Source organism: Callionymus lyra, chromosome 1 (assembly GCF_982586985.1).
Source record: "Callionymus lyra chromosome 1, fCalLyr1.hap1.1, whole genome shotgun sequence".
NCBI lineage: Eukaryota > Metazoa > Chordata > Actinopteri > Syngnathiformes > Callionymidae > Callionymus > Callionymus lyra.
The window spans coordinates 24,336,671-24,354,615 of NC_141818.1; the positions used below are offsets into that span (position 1 = coordinate 24,336,671).

At 38.0% G+C, this 17,945-nt stretch overlaps 1 protein-coding gene across 1 annotated transcript in view; it reads right to left on the minus strand.

Annotated features, from left to right (window-relative positions):
• cacna1ba (calcium channel, voltage-dependent, N type, alpha 1B subunit, a) overlaps window positions 1-17,945 on the minus strand; it is a 67,944-nt gene that overhangs the window by 41,347 nt on the left and 8,652 nt on the right. Inside the window, exons 4-11 of the mRNA XM_087798300.1 lie at window positions 8,839-8,930; window positions 8,498-8,650; window positions 7,955-8,142; window positions 4,664-4,767; window positions 1,668-1,783; window positions 1,325-1,411; window positions 910-991; window positions 99-310 (exon numbers count right to left, since the gene is read on the minus strand). Coding sequence (XP_087654426.1) covers window positions 99-310; window positions 910-991; window positions 1,325-1,411; window positions 1,668-1,783; window positions 4,664-4,767; window positions 7,955-8,142; window positions 8,498-8,650; window positions 8,839-8,930 — 1,034 coding nt within the window. The remainder of the gene's footprint in view (window positions 1-98; window positions 311-909; window positions 992-1,324; window positions 1,412-1,667; window positions 1,784-4,663; window positions 4,768-7,954; window positions 8,143-8,497; window positions 8,651-8,838; window positions 8,931-17,945) is intronic.

The window sequence follows — 17,945 nt, forward strand, 5'->3', positions numbered from 1 at the left end:
TATGGTCAAGAGATGTTTACAATTGTTAGAGTTTAAACTTCTATCAAGCCATGATCCTTAATCTTTGGCCAACACTCAAGCAAAGGCTTTGCACTCACAGAGAGCGTTTGTGAGCCACTCAGGTTGGTCGTAGTGGACGATGGCAACACACAGAGTATTGAGGCCGACCAGACACAACACGGTCCAGTAGAAGCTCTGCGACTTGACCAGTCGGCGGATGGTGAAGCGCATCCTCTTCTCTTTCCTTTTCAAATAGGAGGAGTTCTCGTTCTTCACACTGGCTCGGGCAAACGGCGAACCTGGGGGGGCAGTTGGAACCAAAAGACAACAAATCGCAATAAAGAGACAAGTCTCTTGTCAATGGATGTTCATGTTGTCATGGCTGTATGTGTGTTGGAGGTGTGTTGGTTGAAAAAAATGTATATGTAGGGTGTGAGTGAGCCTTAAACATTATCATGCTTATACATTTTTAGTTTTATTTGTTAATTGAAGATAATTTCATTGTAATGTAAAAAAAAAAGACTTGTACTATTGCAATCAATATACCAATTGGTTAACCAAGGATACTGATACACAGTTGTGTCAGTTTTAAAAAACAATAATAACCCAAAATGAATATATAACATTTTAATTTCAGTCAATGACTATATTAATCACTTGCTGGTTACAAGTTGTGTTGAGTGATCACATTGAATGTTGACACAGATAGTCGGTCTGTTTGGTCAATACAACATTCATGAACTAAAAAATCATTTCTAAACATAACCCTTTTCTTTTTGATGACCCATAATTTTTGATAAACATACATTTTATGAATTTAAAATGTGATGATTAAATTAATTATTAGTATTTTTTGTATTTTTATTTGGCATCAAAACAGAAACTGAATGTTGGAGAGCATTCTCACCAACAGACGAGATGTCAGTGAAGTGGTCCTCTCCTTCTTCTGCATTGATCAGGTCGTTCTTGCTCTTCTTGGTTCTTTTCAGAACTACACAAACAACAGTCACATACTGTATACAGTGGTTTTCTAAATATAACTTTGATTTTATTCAAAAAGCTTATAAATACTGGTTTGGATCAAAATGATACCAAATATTTTTGACTTTAATGTTGTATCTATGACATTTAACTTGAATATCAGATATTAAAAAACTGCTAACACTATAACTGAAAAATAACTGCCATAAGTTAAGAATTAAAACATAAATAACATCAGAAACCTTTATTTGACCATGAATATTCACAAAGTAAAGCCAAGAAAGAGACCTGAATACAACTGAAGAGTGAAACGGTTCCTTTCTACTGAATTTGGAGTCCTTACCAGAGTTAGTGTGTTTTCTCTTGTACCATGCTCCATCTAGAGATTTTTCCTCTGCGTTCTTGTCCTCCTCAGCCAGCATCACCTCCTCTGCAACACCAATGTTTTATCAGATTACAGTTCACATGAATTTAACTGAAACTACTGCAGATGTATTGATACACTTGGGGACACCTTGTAAGTAAGTAAGTAAGTAAGTAATGGTTATTTCTAAAGTGCCTTTCTGGACCAGGGTCGAAAATCATACATGAAAACTAGACTTTGGATGTAGTTAAAACTTTGTAGGAGAGAATATAATAAAAAAAACATCAATGACGTGTGTGTTTTAAATTCTTGTGTAGCTGACCTGCTTTACATATCCACTCCAGGTAGCCTGTTAACTCTCTTTCTATCTGTTGCTGTCTGCGGAGCTTTAAGAATTCTTGCCTCTTTTCTACTCTCTCTCTCTCTTTGGCAAACTCCCTGTAGAAAGAAAAAGACACAGAGACAAACGCACACTTCAGAGGTGATGTAAAGTTTGACAATGAAGTAAGCATTCAGCAGGTGAGACATTTAGAATAATACAGGTGTTCAAATGTAACACTACTGTAAACCATTTTTGTAATTTGAAACAAAGACCTTCACATTATTGGTACACAAATGAGTCAAGGCAGCATGTCACAGTTTATTCAACCAACATTATAATACATGAAATATCCATCAGATTAAGGTTTCTACTTATTATATTATATTATGTTAATATGTATCAAGTAACCAGCAGAGGGTATAGACCTTCTGCAAATACCACCTTCTAGGACCCATGATCTGCTTGTGAACCTACAACCTGTTAACGTCTTTGTTAGGCCAGGAGACAGACTGCATAGCACATTCAAAGGTATGTAACTTTGCCACAAAGTCAGTTTATTGGACATCTTGTTTACAATGAGCTGGACAAAAAATACAAAAAAGAGAAATAGGGAGATTAAATAAGAAAGCACAATACAAAGCAGAGTGAGGGATCTCCAGTCCATCCCCTGCGCTGCAGTGATTGGAGAGTCTCGCACTCAGCAGTCGAGGGAACTCTCTTCTGCATTGCAGTAGCTGTCTGCCGTCCTCAGTAAGTGTGTGTGTGTGTGTGTGTGTGTGTGTGTGTGTGTGTGTGTGTGTGTGTGTGTGTGGGGGTGTGTGTGTGTGTGTGTGTGTGTGTGTGTGTGTGTGTGTGTGTGTGTAGCTGTGTGCGTGCGTGGTTGTAGGTGTAGGTGTGTTTGTAGGTGCACGAGTATGGTTGTGTGTTGTGTGTGTGTGTGTGTGTGATCGTTAGTGTGTATCTTTGTTTCTGTGTGTGTTGGTTTCTGTGGGTGCGTTCATGTGTATATGTATGTGTTCGCTTGTGTGCATGTGTGTCTGTTTCTGTGTGTGAGTGAGTTCAGCCATGTGTTGCCTGACAGAAAGCAGAGCATATGTTTGGGCCCCACACAGTCGGGAGAGGGTGTTAGCTGTAGCGGTCGTAGTCACACATTCTCTCATAATCAATGTCTGTGAATCACAACACAATAACACATACAGTTCAACAATCTCAAATTGCCAGACACAGTCTGGTGTGGCCAGACATAACAAAGTGCTACGCAGGAAATGAAAGTCTTCAGAAAAGAAATGAAGCACAGTCGCCTTTTTATTTATATGTACTGTATATATAGTATCCTAGCATGACTCATATATTATAGCAGGTCTTACTACTGACCTTGCTGCTTAACTCTTACAGTGTTACATTTCACTCCTGACAGTTGTGGAAGAGGCAAGAATAAATAGTATCTTGTCTCCTCCTCCTTCCTACCTGCACTCTGTTCTTCCTTGTTTAATCTCTCCGCCCATTATTTGAAGCAGACATCATAAATACTTGAACTCATGAACATTGTTTGTGTTTAGATTTTCTTTTTTTCTGCACCTACTTCCCTCTCATTCACAAATGTTTTCAAAGCTGTATTCTCTTTTATCCAGCTTATATCTCAACCTCTCCATTCATTATAAATATTTACAGTATATCATCAGCAAGTCCATGGAGACTCCTCCCTCGTTCTCAGTCTGTCCTTCAGCAAATAGTCACAGAATTTAACATTTATTTTGAGAAACTTTCTTGTTTTTTTAAACACCTTTTCCTTTGTTATAGAAGTGTGTGTTGTTCATGTTTGTATCCTTATGTGACAGTTCATTTCTTCATTCCATCTTGCATATCAGTCACTCCTTCATTTTGAGTGATCGACGAACGACTAGCTTAACACTTGTCGCCTCATGATCAAGTTCACTTGATCATGAGGCGTCCTTAAACAATGCAACTCTCAAGGCTGTTTTCCATTATGACCTATACAATATAGGTATAATTTTTATTGTTATTGCTATAGCTATTAATAATAACAATATGACCTCGCTTCCCAGTTCCTTTCCTTATATTCTGAACATGGTAGTTTCCAAGTGGAGCATTTTTGCGTTTTTGACATTTAAGAGTCGGCATGACTCCCCCATAGAAGTATCTCTCAGCATGACTGACCTTCCGGCTCTGCACTGATTTTAAAGCTTTCTGATGTCTACTGTAACTTTTATAGAATAGAAATCAGTCATTCTATGTTGATGTCAGGTTTACATAAAAGACGAGAATGTTTTGAGATTCTTCAGTAGAGGTTTTCTAGAAGATAATATAGACACTTTCTTTAACATGATTGTTCCAAACTTTAGGAGAAAACGACAAATGTTATTTTGAACAGAAGTTGATCAATTTATTCAAAGGTTCACAGAGCATGGAATATTGGCATCTAGTGAACAGCAAATTTTTCTGATGTATTGACTTGTATGACTTTTTTTCAGACGGATAACTGTTGCAGTAATATATCTGAAGCCAAATCTTCTGGGGCTCTGACTGTATGTGAGATGGTTATAATAAGTAGAATTATAAATATGGCTAATCTAAATAGAGCTAATAATTTAAATCAGCAACACCAACGCACCTCATGATTTTATCCGATAATGTTATTATCCGTCCAGTAGTTTAATGGTTTATTGTTGTTTTTTTTATTCCCAAACCAACTCACCTGCCAATCATTGTTTAGTTTTTAAGTTAATAACATCCATCTTCATAACCACTTGTGCCATGAAACATGTGGCATATTTTGAAAGTAGCTAGAAGAGAAGAGGGTTAAATCTGTGGCTTCAGAAAAGTATGGAGAAAGTGGCAGAAGAAAAAAGAAAGTTATGTTATGTGTGATTATTTTGGATTTCTATAAGTCTATTTCCCATTTTGCCTTGTACAGATGAGACAATATGATCTACACCACAGACAAGTCGGATTGTATCTTCACAGGTCATACTCACCCTGACAGTACACCAAGCACCAGGTTGAGCATGAAGAAGGAGCCAATGATAATGAGGGGGATAAAATAGAGCCAGTTCCACGTGTTTCCTGAGGCATCATTGGCCTGGAGAGAGGAACATATTTTAAGACATATGGTCTCCCAATCAGTGCTCAATGAAGGACAAAATATATTTTATAACTGGGTCAAGACTGAATGGTCAGTACACTCAAGAAACACATTTTTATCAGCACCTTGATGTGTACTTTAAACAGTCGTAATAAATTGTTATTTAAATACATTAAATGTTTCAGAGTAACACTATGTTTTTGCTTTGGCTCGTTTGCTTGTTTTTGCCTATGAGTGTGAGTCTCACAAGCTCTCAGTATCTTTACTGAGGTTTGTTCTGGCCTCCTTATGTTTGCTAGCCTTCGTAGGGAGGTTGATACACAATTTTAGCTCTATTGCCGCCAAATTAATCTCTCTTTTTACTAGACTTTTGTTTGGTTCCTAGGCTTTGGATCACCTTAAGAAGACCTTCACCTCAGCACTAGCTTCCACCAATCTCACTTCACTCAAAAGGGAGTTCATTGAATAGGCTTATACTAACAATGTTGCCTGTCTCCCAAGGGGATCCCCAAGACTCTGCAGGGGATGCAATAGCGCTTCTGCTGACCCAAAATGATAGATATCAGAATAAATGTAAAAGTAAGTGTGCCTTGATGAAAACTCATACAAAAAACGCAAGACGAACTTGTAGAACGGTCACCTCACCTTGCAACCTGGTTGCTTCCTTCTAAGGGGTAATGAAGGTGAATAGTATGAAGCCGAATCTATCAATCTATCTAATGTGGTTGTATTTTTACAAGTCAATCAAGGTTTAGTTTTCAACCAGGGATCTACCCCTTAAGGCATAACTGGGCAAAGTGCGGCCCGGGGGCCACATGCAGCCCTTTGACTGTATTTATGCGGCCCTCGTAATGTCAAAGATGGATCATGTATAAATGGTTCTAACGCAACAAATGTATTTTGTATTTATTATTCATTTACATTTTCACACTTATTTACTTTTCCCCTCTTGTGTGTCATTTTTATTTAGCTAAATAAATGTCACGGCCTAATGACAAATGTCCTTTTTTGAGGGATTTTCTTGTTTTTCTATTTGCTTGAAGGTTCTTAACAACATTCACAGAATTTAATGTGGCCCTTGAAGAAATATAATTGCCCACCCCTGCCTTAAGGTGTAGTCACCAAACCTCACTCCCAGGTTCATCACACCTTAGTCAATATCAAAGGTCGATAAACCGGTCTTGGTACACCTCAACATGGGCCTCACATTCTATGGGTCCAATCTAAAACCCGTTCAGTCCATCAGATTAGTTTTATGTTGTGGGCCCACACTTTTTCTCTTGATTAATCATTGAACTTGTTGAATGAGGTTCATCCTATGCTGTGTTTTATAAAGTAAGGTGAAAGAAGATCATAGGAGATGATATGAACTGTCTCAGTGGTTTCAACTTTGCATTAACTATGAACTATCCCTGAACATCTCATTGTGAGCCAAGCAGCCTTCACACGTAAATATTTGGTACCGGAATCAGTAATGAATGAAGTTTATTCGCTGTATCGGTTCTGTTGAAGCACTGCAGGGGGGGGAAAAATCCTTGCACTGTGTCTGTTAGCACCTTCAAGTCAAATTGATGTTTAGAGATACATACATACACATCCAGGGGACTCATGAAACTGGGCCTAACTTATCCTGACAAGAATTTGAATGAAATCATAAATGACGCTTGAAGCAGGCTTGTTGCCACATTTGGGTTACAAGTAAAATGCTTAAAATGTTTTACAACAGCTAGCTCACTATATTGACTGCAACTGCATATATTTGTTTTTCTTCTCTGAGAAGTTTAATGTGGAATACCAGGAGTGACATGACTCTGTAATAAATCATTATAAAAAACATAATGTATATAGTGGAAATTCTCAAAGTAAAAATGTATACTCAATACAATAAACAGAATCAAATGTCAAAACCAAAGATTAGGAGGCTATGGTCCATTTCTTGTTGATACAGACTATTTCACTTTTATTTTGCCTTTGAGACCCAACCTGGGTCTGGCTTAATTTTAAAGTTGCCATGGTTAAAATTAAAAGTTTGGTTTTAGCTGTGGATGGACCTTAACAAGTTGATAATTTGTTACAATCTAAAATTGTGTTATTACAATCAAATATTGCTTGATTACATGTTATAGTTGTTAGATTACAATGCAGTATTGTATGTAAATAGCAGCTATAGTATAAAGAAATGTAAAGGACATGATGAGATAGAAATTAACAATGAACTAAATACAAATTTGAGGACTTGTAAAGTATATAACCTTCTCCTTTTCTCTATAAACATCCTCAATGCAAAAATTATTTATTAAGGGCAGGAAGTGAGACAGTCGTCGCTTCCCAGCCGAAGACTTGATGGGTGAATACAGTCTTAAATCTGTCAGTGTGGTCAGACTACATTAGTGTTTCCACTGGTAAGTAATGATTGAGGGGGAATCCAACCCCTAACCTTTATCCCTCACAAAACTAATTCTGGATCAGTGCTGGCTCACAAGTGATATTATTTATCACATTAATACCTACATTTTGATGGATATTAAAAGTGAAGATGCCATTATCAGCGGGAGAGTGAACTCGAAAATGAACATTAGTGTTAATATAAAAAGCGGCAAACGTTACTAGACACTCTCTTAAGTGCAAACATAGTGCCAAAATGGACAGGTTGTAATAATGCCCTCCACTACAAATGCAAGTGTTCTTTATTTGACTGGGCACACTGTTTTAAGATCATGGAGTCTTTATAAAGCCTCTCAATTACTGTGCCAAATGTTTGTCGTCGGAAAAAATGAAATAATGACATTCCAAGATAACCAACAGCTTGGAAGTGGTTAGTGGAAACGTGGTTCAGTCACCTCAATGCCATGTCTCTCTTTAGACATTAAGAAATTGTAGAGAGTAAGTAAGTAAGTAATATTTGTAGAGTGCTTTTCAAAGTATAAACATATTGGTTAAGTATAAAATATATGATGTCTTCCAAAGTACTAACGTCTTGTAGAGCTTGTTGGTTCAGGTCTATGATCTGTTTTAACGGTTTACACTGTAGTCAGTTGGACATGTATATTCTACATATCTAAGAAGACAATGTACTCATGTGGGCAACATCAATGGAATTCATGTTTTAGATTGTTTAAAAATTTCTTTAAACAAAATAGTCTAGAAATGTTTTTGGACCCGCTCATATGTACAGTGGACTCACGTTGTACAGGATGTCGACCCATCCCTCCATGGTGATGCACTGGAAAACTGTGAGAACCGCAAACAAGATGTTGTCAAAATTGGTGATGCCAAAATTAGGACCAATCCAGTATTCGCTACAAGTGGTTCCATTCCCACAGGTCCGGGCTGGAGCCTCCAGGCCACATGGGAAGTCTGCTGCCCGCTCTCCTGTAGAGACAACATAAACATACGGGATGTCTTCAGATGGCCGCAAACTTTTCAACATTATTTAAGAAAAGAAGATAAAAGTGCCAAATTATTACTGTAGAATTACTGATGATACTTTATCCATTGATTTTAATTGTAGCATATATTGTAACTACAGAGTTACTTATTATAAAATTTGAATGATTTAAGAGTACCTTTCAGGCCTCACAAGGACACTTGACAAATATAAGGAACAATAAAAAAAAAAGTACAATAAACAATAAAAAAAAACGTTTTCAGGTTTTTAATTAATAACTTTCAGTCATTTTCATTACAAATCTCAATCTGCTTGACCATAAGTCTTCTCTTTACAGACCCGTGTCCGTCCTGAAGCAGGTGCGATGGAATTTGCCCATGTAAAAGTCCAGGCCGATGATGGCGAACATGAGGATTGCGAAGAAGAGCAGCAGGCCGATTTGAAGCAGAGGCACCATGGCTTTCATGATGGACTTTAACACCACCTGCAGGCCTATGGATGACAACATATTTATCAATTATCTATTTATACAAAATAGGTCTTTCCGTCACTGTGTGTGTATCTGACAAAATGACTTGTGTATCTGACAGAATTACTTGAAAATCAGCATGTAAACTGCTGAAGGTTTAAATAACATCAATGAGCTTTTTACTGTTTAGACATGCTGGAAATTAACTTACTAGGGATTCCAGAGACCAGCTTAAGTGGCCGCAACACTCTCACAGCTCTCAGTGTTCTCAGGTCAAAGTCTGCTCCCACAGTGGCCAGAATCCTGCACACAGAACAACGGTACTGAGCAACAGTGATGCTAGTGTTTATGCAGGAAAATATATATTAGCCATATTATATTAGCTATATTAGTCACAGAAAAACTTGACGTGGTCAGTCCTAATACATCATAAACATATTCCATATACTTTGCAAAGTAGTCAAGTTTGCGTTTGTCAAAAGCATTACTGAAATAGTTAAACATGTATTTTCAATACGTTTTCTGGATAGGTTAGGACTGGGCTAGCTTTGAAGGGACTTGATGTTGGTTATAATAACAGTCTGGATACAGTTTTTTTTTAAGTTTTTAATCATGTGTTACTTACTTGTGAGTCAAAAAAAGATATTGTGTGGACACAATTACATTTTCAATCATAACAGTTGTATTCACTTGTTTGTCTCATTAAACAAAATATTTACTTCAGCTGGAAGTGGTGTGATGTAGGGAACTGAGCTGCATTCTCTGAGTGCTTGTTTACAGCAGTTGTCCAGATATTGTGTTACCTTAACCATTGCTAGATTCTTTTATTTGTTTTAAACAACGCGCCTACGTTTTACATTAGAAAAAATGGCTGACTCGACAAATCCAGCTCAGAATCAGTCAGATTCTAAAAATCACCGGAAGGTACAAAGACTCTTGTTAGCCTACCAGCTTCTCTGTAGCTGTCACAGTTAATAGATCAACGAGCCTGTGTGTACCTGCGGCCCTCACCAGGTTATGTCATAGACTGTGTTTTTAAGCGTTAAGCATAAACATTTAATGGGTCAAGTAAGGTGAAGATGCTTTCTCCTGGTTGTCTTCTTACAAGGCATTGAGAACTAGAGAAAAGATGACTTCCTCTCTGGTTAGATGCTGCAACTTTTTGTTTATTTATGAACTGCAGGATCCTGTCATGCTTCAATACACATCTGCCTGATTCACTATTTTTTTGGTCATCATGAAGGATATTTTGAATGTTTAATTTAACTCAGAGAACCCTCAAATAGATTGGATGTAAGGTTTACAAGTGAGTGTTTCACCTGTGGTTGATTAAAACAACCAGAGAAGAAATCCACACAGATATACACAAGAAACAACTAAGCTCCTGTCTTTTATCTTAAATACATTTCTCCAAAACCTTAATTAAAAAAAAAGAAAAAGATCAATACAATTGGTGCGATCAATCAAATTAATGTTTTAGTTAATTTAGGTTTTTTCCACTTTTGTCAAATGATCTACATTTATAATCCAGAAGATATTGCACCCTCATCTCAACTAAGGGTTGGGAATATTTTACGGAGTAATTTTTCCTTTTTAGAGTTATATGCAAAAATGTAAGTCCATTTTAATGAAGCGACTGATCCTCACTTGTCTTCATCTTCATCCGAAAAAACCCAGTTCAAAACATCCAAATACCTCCATGGTACTCGTCTGTAATGTCCAACTCTTATTGAAGCCTCAACATAAGGGTATTGTTCTGAAAAACTTAAATAAGTATATCTTAAGTTTTCAATAATATAAAAATGAAACTGTGACAGCCCTTTTCCAAATTTCCCTAACTTTGGTTTAAATACACAAAAGATATCAGTGTAGAAAGCCATTCTTGTGGTATATGTTTAAATACTTTAAAAACATGAAATCAATCAATTTGGATTCAAACGCTTAAGAGAGCAGTACTTATTTATTTTAAACAAATGATTAGTTATTTTTAAACATTATTTTAGACATACTTTCACCAGCGACTCAGGGAGCGATGTTGATTGGTTTAGCTGTTCAACACAGTTAAAATGCTAGGTACATTTTAATACCTACTGCTTAAAATTTCAGAACCCCCCCAACCTTATAAGCCCTCACTGACTAAAGGTAGCAATTAACTGATTTTCTGGAGGATCATTGTCAGTTTGTCATCTTGGAGATTGATGCCACGTACTTGTGTCTTGTCAGGGCGTGGACCGGTCTGCCTCAGATCAGCACAAAATGTGTTTTGTGTATCTGGGTACCTCTTATTCATTGAATTATTGTGCCGCTTGCCTGGTGCTTCTGACAGTGCTTGGTGGGAAGCATTTTTTTGCAGAGAGCGACCAGACCCTTCACTGAAGGTCCATTCCTCGTCAGCGTTGGTTCTGTTGTGCCTGGGACAGGCAGGACCGAAAGACTGCCATATTGTTCAACGGCAAGTTTGTGTCCGCTTGCTTAGGTTATGACAACTTGGTCAAAAAGTATTTCCTGACTGCTCATAACACACACACACACACTTACATGTCTCCACAACGGCTCCCCCGTTGGTGACGGCTTTCACATGGTGTAACCATTGCAACAGCCTGTAGAGGATATTGCACGCATTTGTAGGACCACAGTTACTGTATCTGGGGTTTTTCTGAGTTTTAATGTTAACAGAGCGTTGTGTAGATGCCTTCTAGAACCAATAAAACAACCTTTTTGATTAATGGTTCAGCCTGTATTTGGAATTCAAGGTCCAACCAGGTTATGAAGGTACAGTGCTGCAAATTGTTAGTTATCAATCTATCTAAAGGTCTAGAAATTGAAGGATGCCAACCATTTTTAAGGCCACATCTACTGTTTACTAAAGCATAATAGTATTGTAGCACTATATGTAGACAGCTTCATGTGAGTGTACATCCTGGACTAGCAGGACATCCACTGAGAAGAACATACATGTATGTACCACAGAAAGGACCCAGGATAATTTCAGTCCAATATGTGTATTCATGGCGTTGTAAATATAAGGAGTTAAACAGTTTTATAACATCAATGATCATCGCTAAGCATGATAAAAGGTAGAACATAGAGAATGTAACACTGCACTGTCATATGACGTTGGTGGTCGGAAAGGGGATGCGATTGTTGGCCAGGGAGAACCACAACGGAGATGAGTGAAGGTCTCGCCATAGAAACAATGGAGGCTCTACAGATCTCATTAGAGACAAACAGCCAGAAGAGCAGCTCTGGCTCCAGGAGACACTCTGAGGCTTTCCTTTACACAAACACACACTCACAATGTGCACATTGAATTGAACGAATATGTTTTTAAATGAAGTCCAGAAGTAAAAATATATGGAATGCACTGAACAGTGACTGGATGGTAAGTCAAGGACTGGAGATATATTTAATTTATTTCATTGTTTGTTTTATGAGTTACCTTCTGAATCTCCACCTTGTTGTATGGAAAGTCTGTGTTGACTAATATAAATAATATAATATAATCCTGCTGCTCTGTAGCTACATATGTGAAAGGTGATAAACCTTTTAAATCTAACAAATGTGCTGTAAAACCTTTTAATTTTATTTTTGCTGTGTAAGCTAATATTACACTGATCTAATGAAATGATAGTCAGTATTAGTAGCAGCCTCAGTGACATATTCTGCTCCATAAGAAAATGATTTAAAATCCTGGTTAATTAAAAAAATACCTGTATGATCATGTGGAATGGTCTTTCCATTTAAATGTGGCCACGAGGACAGTCAAATATAGAGAAGAGCAGCAGGTAGTTCATGACTAGATGTGAGATTTAATGAAGTGAGACTAAAGCCAACATCAGTGTACAGGAAGACAAAGGAGCATCACAGCAAAGTAAGACAACAAAAGCCTTCAGTGCAGATGATCAGGGTGTGGCAGCCGGGCACATTAACCACTGAATCTGATCCCTGAGAAAACACGCATCACTGTCTGCAGCCACATGCTGCTTTCTCCGACATGCTCTCTGTGGCGGCTGATCAGAACCAGTCAGAGAGCAAGCAGAGAGACACAGCGGAGAGACAGACGCCTGGGGGGAGCAGCCCGGCTTACAAGCAGCGGTCTCACCAGTACGCTCAGGGGGAGGGAGATGCAGTAGACACCAATGAATGATGCTCCATACAGTGTATCAGTGTTGTCTTGCACTACACAACAAACCAACAACAGCATTTGAGCTGAGTGAAGGACAGCTCAGACTATAGTGTGGTTAAAATGTGAATGACAACTTCCTGGTTCCATCCCAGCTACAGAAGTGTTTGTGTTGTTGTGTCCTTGAGCATGACACTTTACCCATGATTGCTCCTAATGGCTGAGCTGGTGTGCAGCCTACTTCCATCAGTGGATGTGTTAATGGGTGGCTGAGGCCTTTAAATAAGCACACACAGCAAAGATTTTTGAATGGGCCTTGTATTCAAAATGTCAGAATTATCTAAATGTTTAAATATTTATTGTTTTGAGCACCGCATCATCAGGGTTGCTTCGGATTTCAATTATTGCATTTCCTTTTACTGCCACTACAAAACCTTACTTCCATCACAAAATGTTCATGAAATCTAGTTAACATGTGGAACATAATGTTGTAAAGAAACAACACTATCTTCTTTAATTAAATGTGTTTATATATCAGTATATATATATATATATATATGGTATATATAAGTAACTAAGCTTTATTTAACACCTTTTATAGACCAGCGACACAAAGGGTTAAAACAACAAATAATACAGAGTTAAAGTACATACAAATTTAAAAACTTTAAAAGGCCAATAAATAGGTCTTAGGATTCTTTTTGAAGGAATCTTGAAACTCTTTTACTGTCCCAGTCAGTTTGGCCTTTGCCTATATCAATTATATTGATTGCATTGGTAAAGAAGGAATAAATAAATAGTGTATCAGGTAAAGCATAAAAAAAACATTTAGCATCTATGACGTGTTTCAAATCCTGGCAGACCTTTTTGATTCGAACACTGCTGTCATTTCCCAGCATAATCTTCCACTTCCTCTGAATAACATCCATTTAAACAAATGGCCTGCAGAGTCACACACACACACAAAAACACACACACACACATAGACATGTCGTTGCCAGTCAAGCACCTCAATTCCCATCAGGCATTAGATGATCCGGAAGAAGAGTGAAACTGGATCTCATGAAACTAAGACAATGAAGATTTTACCTCTTCTGACCAATTCCGGACAAGTCCAACAGTATATCCTTTATGAAATGTTTAAATGCATTTAATTATGCTTTAACTTAAATGTTTCAATGGTTCTGTCATTGATATAAACTTAATTTCCACTCATTTCCATTTCAGTCACATATGTCCAGTACAGTCCCACAGAAACAAACTTTAACCGGGGTCAACATAACATGGGATGTTGTATCTTCTGCTTTCTGGCTACATATCAAGGAGCATAAAATGCACTCACTAATGAGGCTGATTCTTGCAGAGTGAAGCTCCATCAATTATTCATTTATTTGTTCCAGCTTCTCTGCTCGCTGAGAGGTAAATTAGAGAAGATCTCAGTGCACAAAGCGAGAGATTTGTGGCTGCTAGTGTGCATTAGCAATAACCACGACTGATCAGCATCACGATCTCAGGTGTGGAAACAACACACGTCTATCCAAGTGTCTGCACAAGGAGACAATGACAATTTTCTTGTGGTGTTAGAAGCAAAACATGTTTCACTATAACATTCATGTCTGCAAAACTAAATGTACACAATGTTTTGGTCATGTTAGCTTCCTCTATCCGTGACCTGCACTTCTCAGTGAAGGTGTTTATGAGTTACATGAACGTTGTGACCTTTGACTGTATTAAAATGTATTCATCAAATCTGCACCTTGTTACCTACGAGTGTGTCATGATGTCAGGATTAATTGTTATAGATTGCTATTTGTGAGACATTTCCTCTCAGCAGATCTAACAGAGTCAATAACATGATGGATAACTTGCAGTGTATTTGTACTCCATCACCATATAGTAAGATGGTGATGACTTTTTACTCTGTGATTTACCATTAACTGTGATTTAACTTTTCTCTGGACACTAATGACATCAACTCAACCCAGAGTTAAGACTATCAGGTGCCAATCGGTCAATCATTTTGTCTTGCTGGTGCTACGTACTTCAATATTTTTTCATGGGGCATGTAAAAAATCTCTGCTCAGTACACAGCACTTCCAAAAGAATAAACATCAGAGAAATGACTGTTCATCATCAATACAAGCAACAGTTGTCTTTAGATATTGGGTAATAATGCCATTGTGTTGTGAATAAAAGTACAGGCTTTAATCAAAGTTGCAGCTTTTTGAGAGGTGGTTTGTTTCCTCAGTATTTGGATTGATACACTATTGATCATGGTGTGAGCACAGGAACTTAAATGTTTGCTTGTATTAGCAGTCCCTATATATTATTAGGTTGTGCTTTGGGAGCCACCATCAGCCCTTAAAGAGTTTTGAGGAAAAAATTAGGTCATTTATTAAAATGGAAAAAATGTAGAGTTTAAAAATCAGCCACAATATCCCTTCCTCTTCTTCATCTTTTCATCTTTCCCTTTCAGGGGGTAAGGAAATGGCAATAGTTAGTAATAAAACAGACCACAAGGTAACTATTCAGTTTGAAAAAAACACATTGTCGAGTGAAAAAAAGAGGAATACATTTTACTACCAGAATAGAAATGTAATTAATTTAAGTATAAAAATTATTATAAGATTTTTTTTTAAAAAAATGAAAAGAGCTAGGTGACCAAATTGGGTTATGTATGAGAAAATGAAGTTGTCTGGCCGTCTAATCCCAAATTCACACTTTTAAATATATACACTTTTAAAATCGAGTACAGAGCCTGTAAGAGATAGGATAGTGTGACTCTGTGGCAATGAGAGGAAGAGTTAAATCGGAGTCTTGTGAGATGAGACGGTCTCACACACCCTCATGCCATATACATTATTAAGTTTGCCTCCATTTGGACTTGACAAGCTCCTACTGCTAAAAATGGAGATCCAAAACAAGACAAAGCATTTAGGAATGTTTGGATGAAATAATAATGATAATAGACCAAAATATTTTTGCATTCTCTCAGGGTAACTGCTTGCGTCTTGTAAATTAGGATCACGTTTACCTATCTTATCCAAAAGTCGTGGCGATGAGGTTAGATTGGGATTCAAAAGCAAGAAGTGATTTGGAATTAAAGCTTCCAAGTCATTTTGATCTTTAGTTATTGGCCGACTGTTTAATTTATTCTGACTGGTAAAGGTTGAGGTAATGAGGTAACAGAGAACCTCAATTGGGAACTTTATTTACTTGTCTAATCAGCTTCTCTACTGTAAAAGGAGGCTGCAGGAGGACGGACGATAATTGCAGTGGACGCCTTCATCTTCAAAAGCCATTAACCAATTGTCCTATTGTTGAAGCAAATCTCAGACATTTGTCCTCACCAAGTTATAAATCATTGCAGTGCCCTGATTTGTGAATCTTTGTCTAATGATAATGCTATATTATCCTGGTTACAAGACAGGGACATATGACAACATCATATTGCTTCATGACACTTTTCCTGATCTCAAACTGACCAAAATAAAAACCGTGCTGAATCTCTTAAAGGGGGGGGGGGGGGTTATCTTGTCCTTTAGATAGATAAACCAGTTTCTATTTCACAGGGTGTTTCACTGCAGTATACACCTTGTTTTCTGCTTTCAAACATGCTGAGAAGGCACTGGAAACCTAATGGAACCACACCTTCTGCTGTTAAAGCAATCAGCAGCTGCTCCGACTGCTGGTTGGATGTCAGCATCACTTTATTTATCACCATCCTTAGCTGCCTCCATACATGTAAACACTTCCTACATACATGAATTTCTAAATATTGGTCAGAACTCAGTTTTTTTACTCTTCTGCTCACAGCAAGATTGTCATGGCAGCTTTTGTTTGTAAGAAATCAACAGAATATTAGAGGTGACATGTACAGACCAGGCATTAGGTGAGCTACAATCTTTCATCAGCACCTTAATCGCATTTCAGCCGTCCTGGACTGAGTCAATAAGCTCTTGCTGTCATTTTGGATGATCACCTTATTCATTGATAATGCCAGGTCACACAGACTTAAAGATAATTTCTGTTCTTAGGGCTCTTCTCCACCTCTCTAGCCCCTCACCACCCAAAAAAACATGGTTAATTTGTGTCTCTTAGATTCATTTGAGAATGTTCTAAAACCGCTAACACACCTTTACTACCTACCTCGTCTTTAAGAAAAAGTTCCTACCCCTTAACTTATCCATTAGTACTCAATAAAGACAAAATATATTTGAAAATAATGAATGATAAATGAAAGATAAAGGTTTTATAATTAAGTGATTCAATTAACAATTGGCAATTAGCAAAAGATTTGAGTTGCAATAATCCAAACGATGAGGCCAAGTTTTGAAAACATCCTCTCATGCACTCACTTGTTCACTTCATCGGTTTTGTTTACTGAAGTCATTGGGTGTTCTCACAACAGACACCCTCTTCCAGGCGACCCAACCAGGGCTGATCACCAAGCCTGAGTCCATGTAGGGTTCTACTATCCCCACCTCTCGCCTGTGATCAGTCAAAGGCATCTGGATGCTTTCCCACAGGGTCACAGTTCATGGCTCACTTGCCAAACTGTTGACCCGTCATGTTTATGTACCAACAGTTATTGTAGCCCCAGAGATAAGGAACATATCCAGTCTCAACTAGGACTGGGTGATCTGTGGTGGGACTTAGAGTTGGTAATTGGTGTCCACTCTGGCTTCAGATTCCCTAACAAACTAGACGGCCTTGGCTGTAGCTTAGTTATTTCAACTAGCCTTTATCTCATCACTGATTGCCTCCGCAATGGATGCAAGAACTTGGATGTAAGAACTTAGTCATGTCTCCACCAAGACATGCCCTCGCTCAACACCTTATAATGGTTTCTAGTGTTCCCTTTTTGAAAGAAAAGGCGGCATGCTGGTTTATATTTTACCCTAGTTGCACTGGTTAGATAGGTTGGAAGGACATTGTAGACCCCTTGGACTGGTGCTGTGGGGATTCCACTGCCAGAAGTCCTTTGAGGTGATGAGTCGCTCCATCGCCTGCTCCCACTTCACTTCATCCATGCACCTTGTTGCTTAATGGTAGGGTTTCAGCTTTCTGTACTGCCTCAGCTGCACTCCACTTCCTTCCTGTCCTCACCACAATTCCTGCCCTAGACACTTTGGCATATGTGGATCCCGAGTATAGTGAGGATTCTATGCTGGAAGCTATATGGAAGCCCAGAC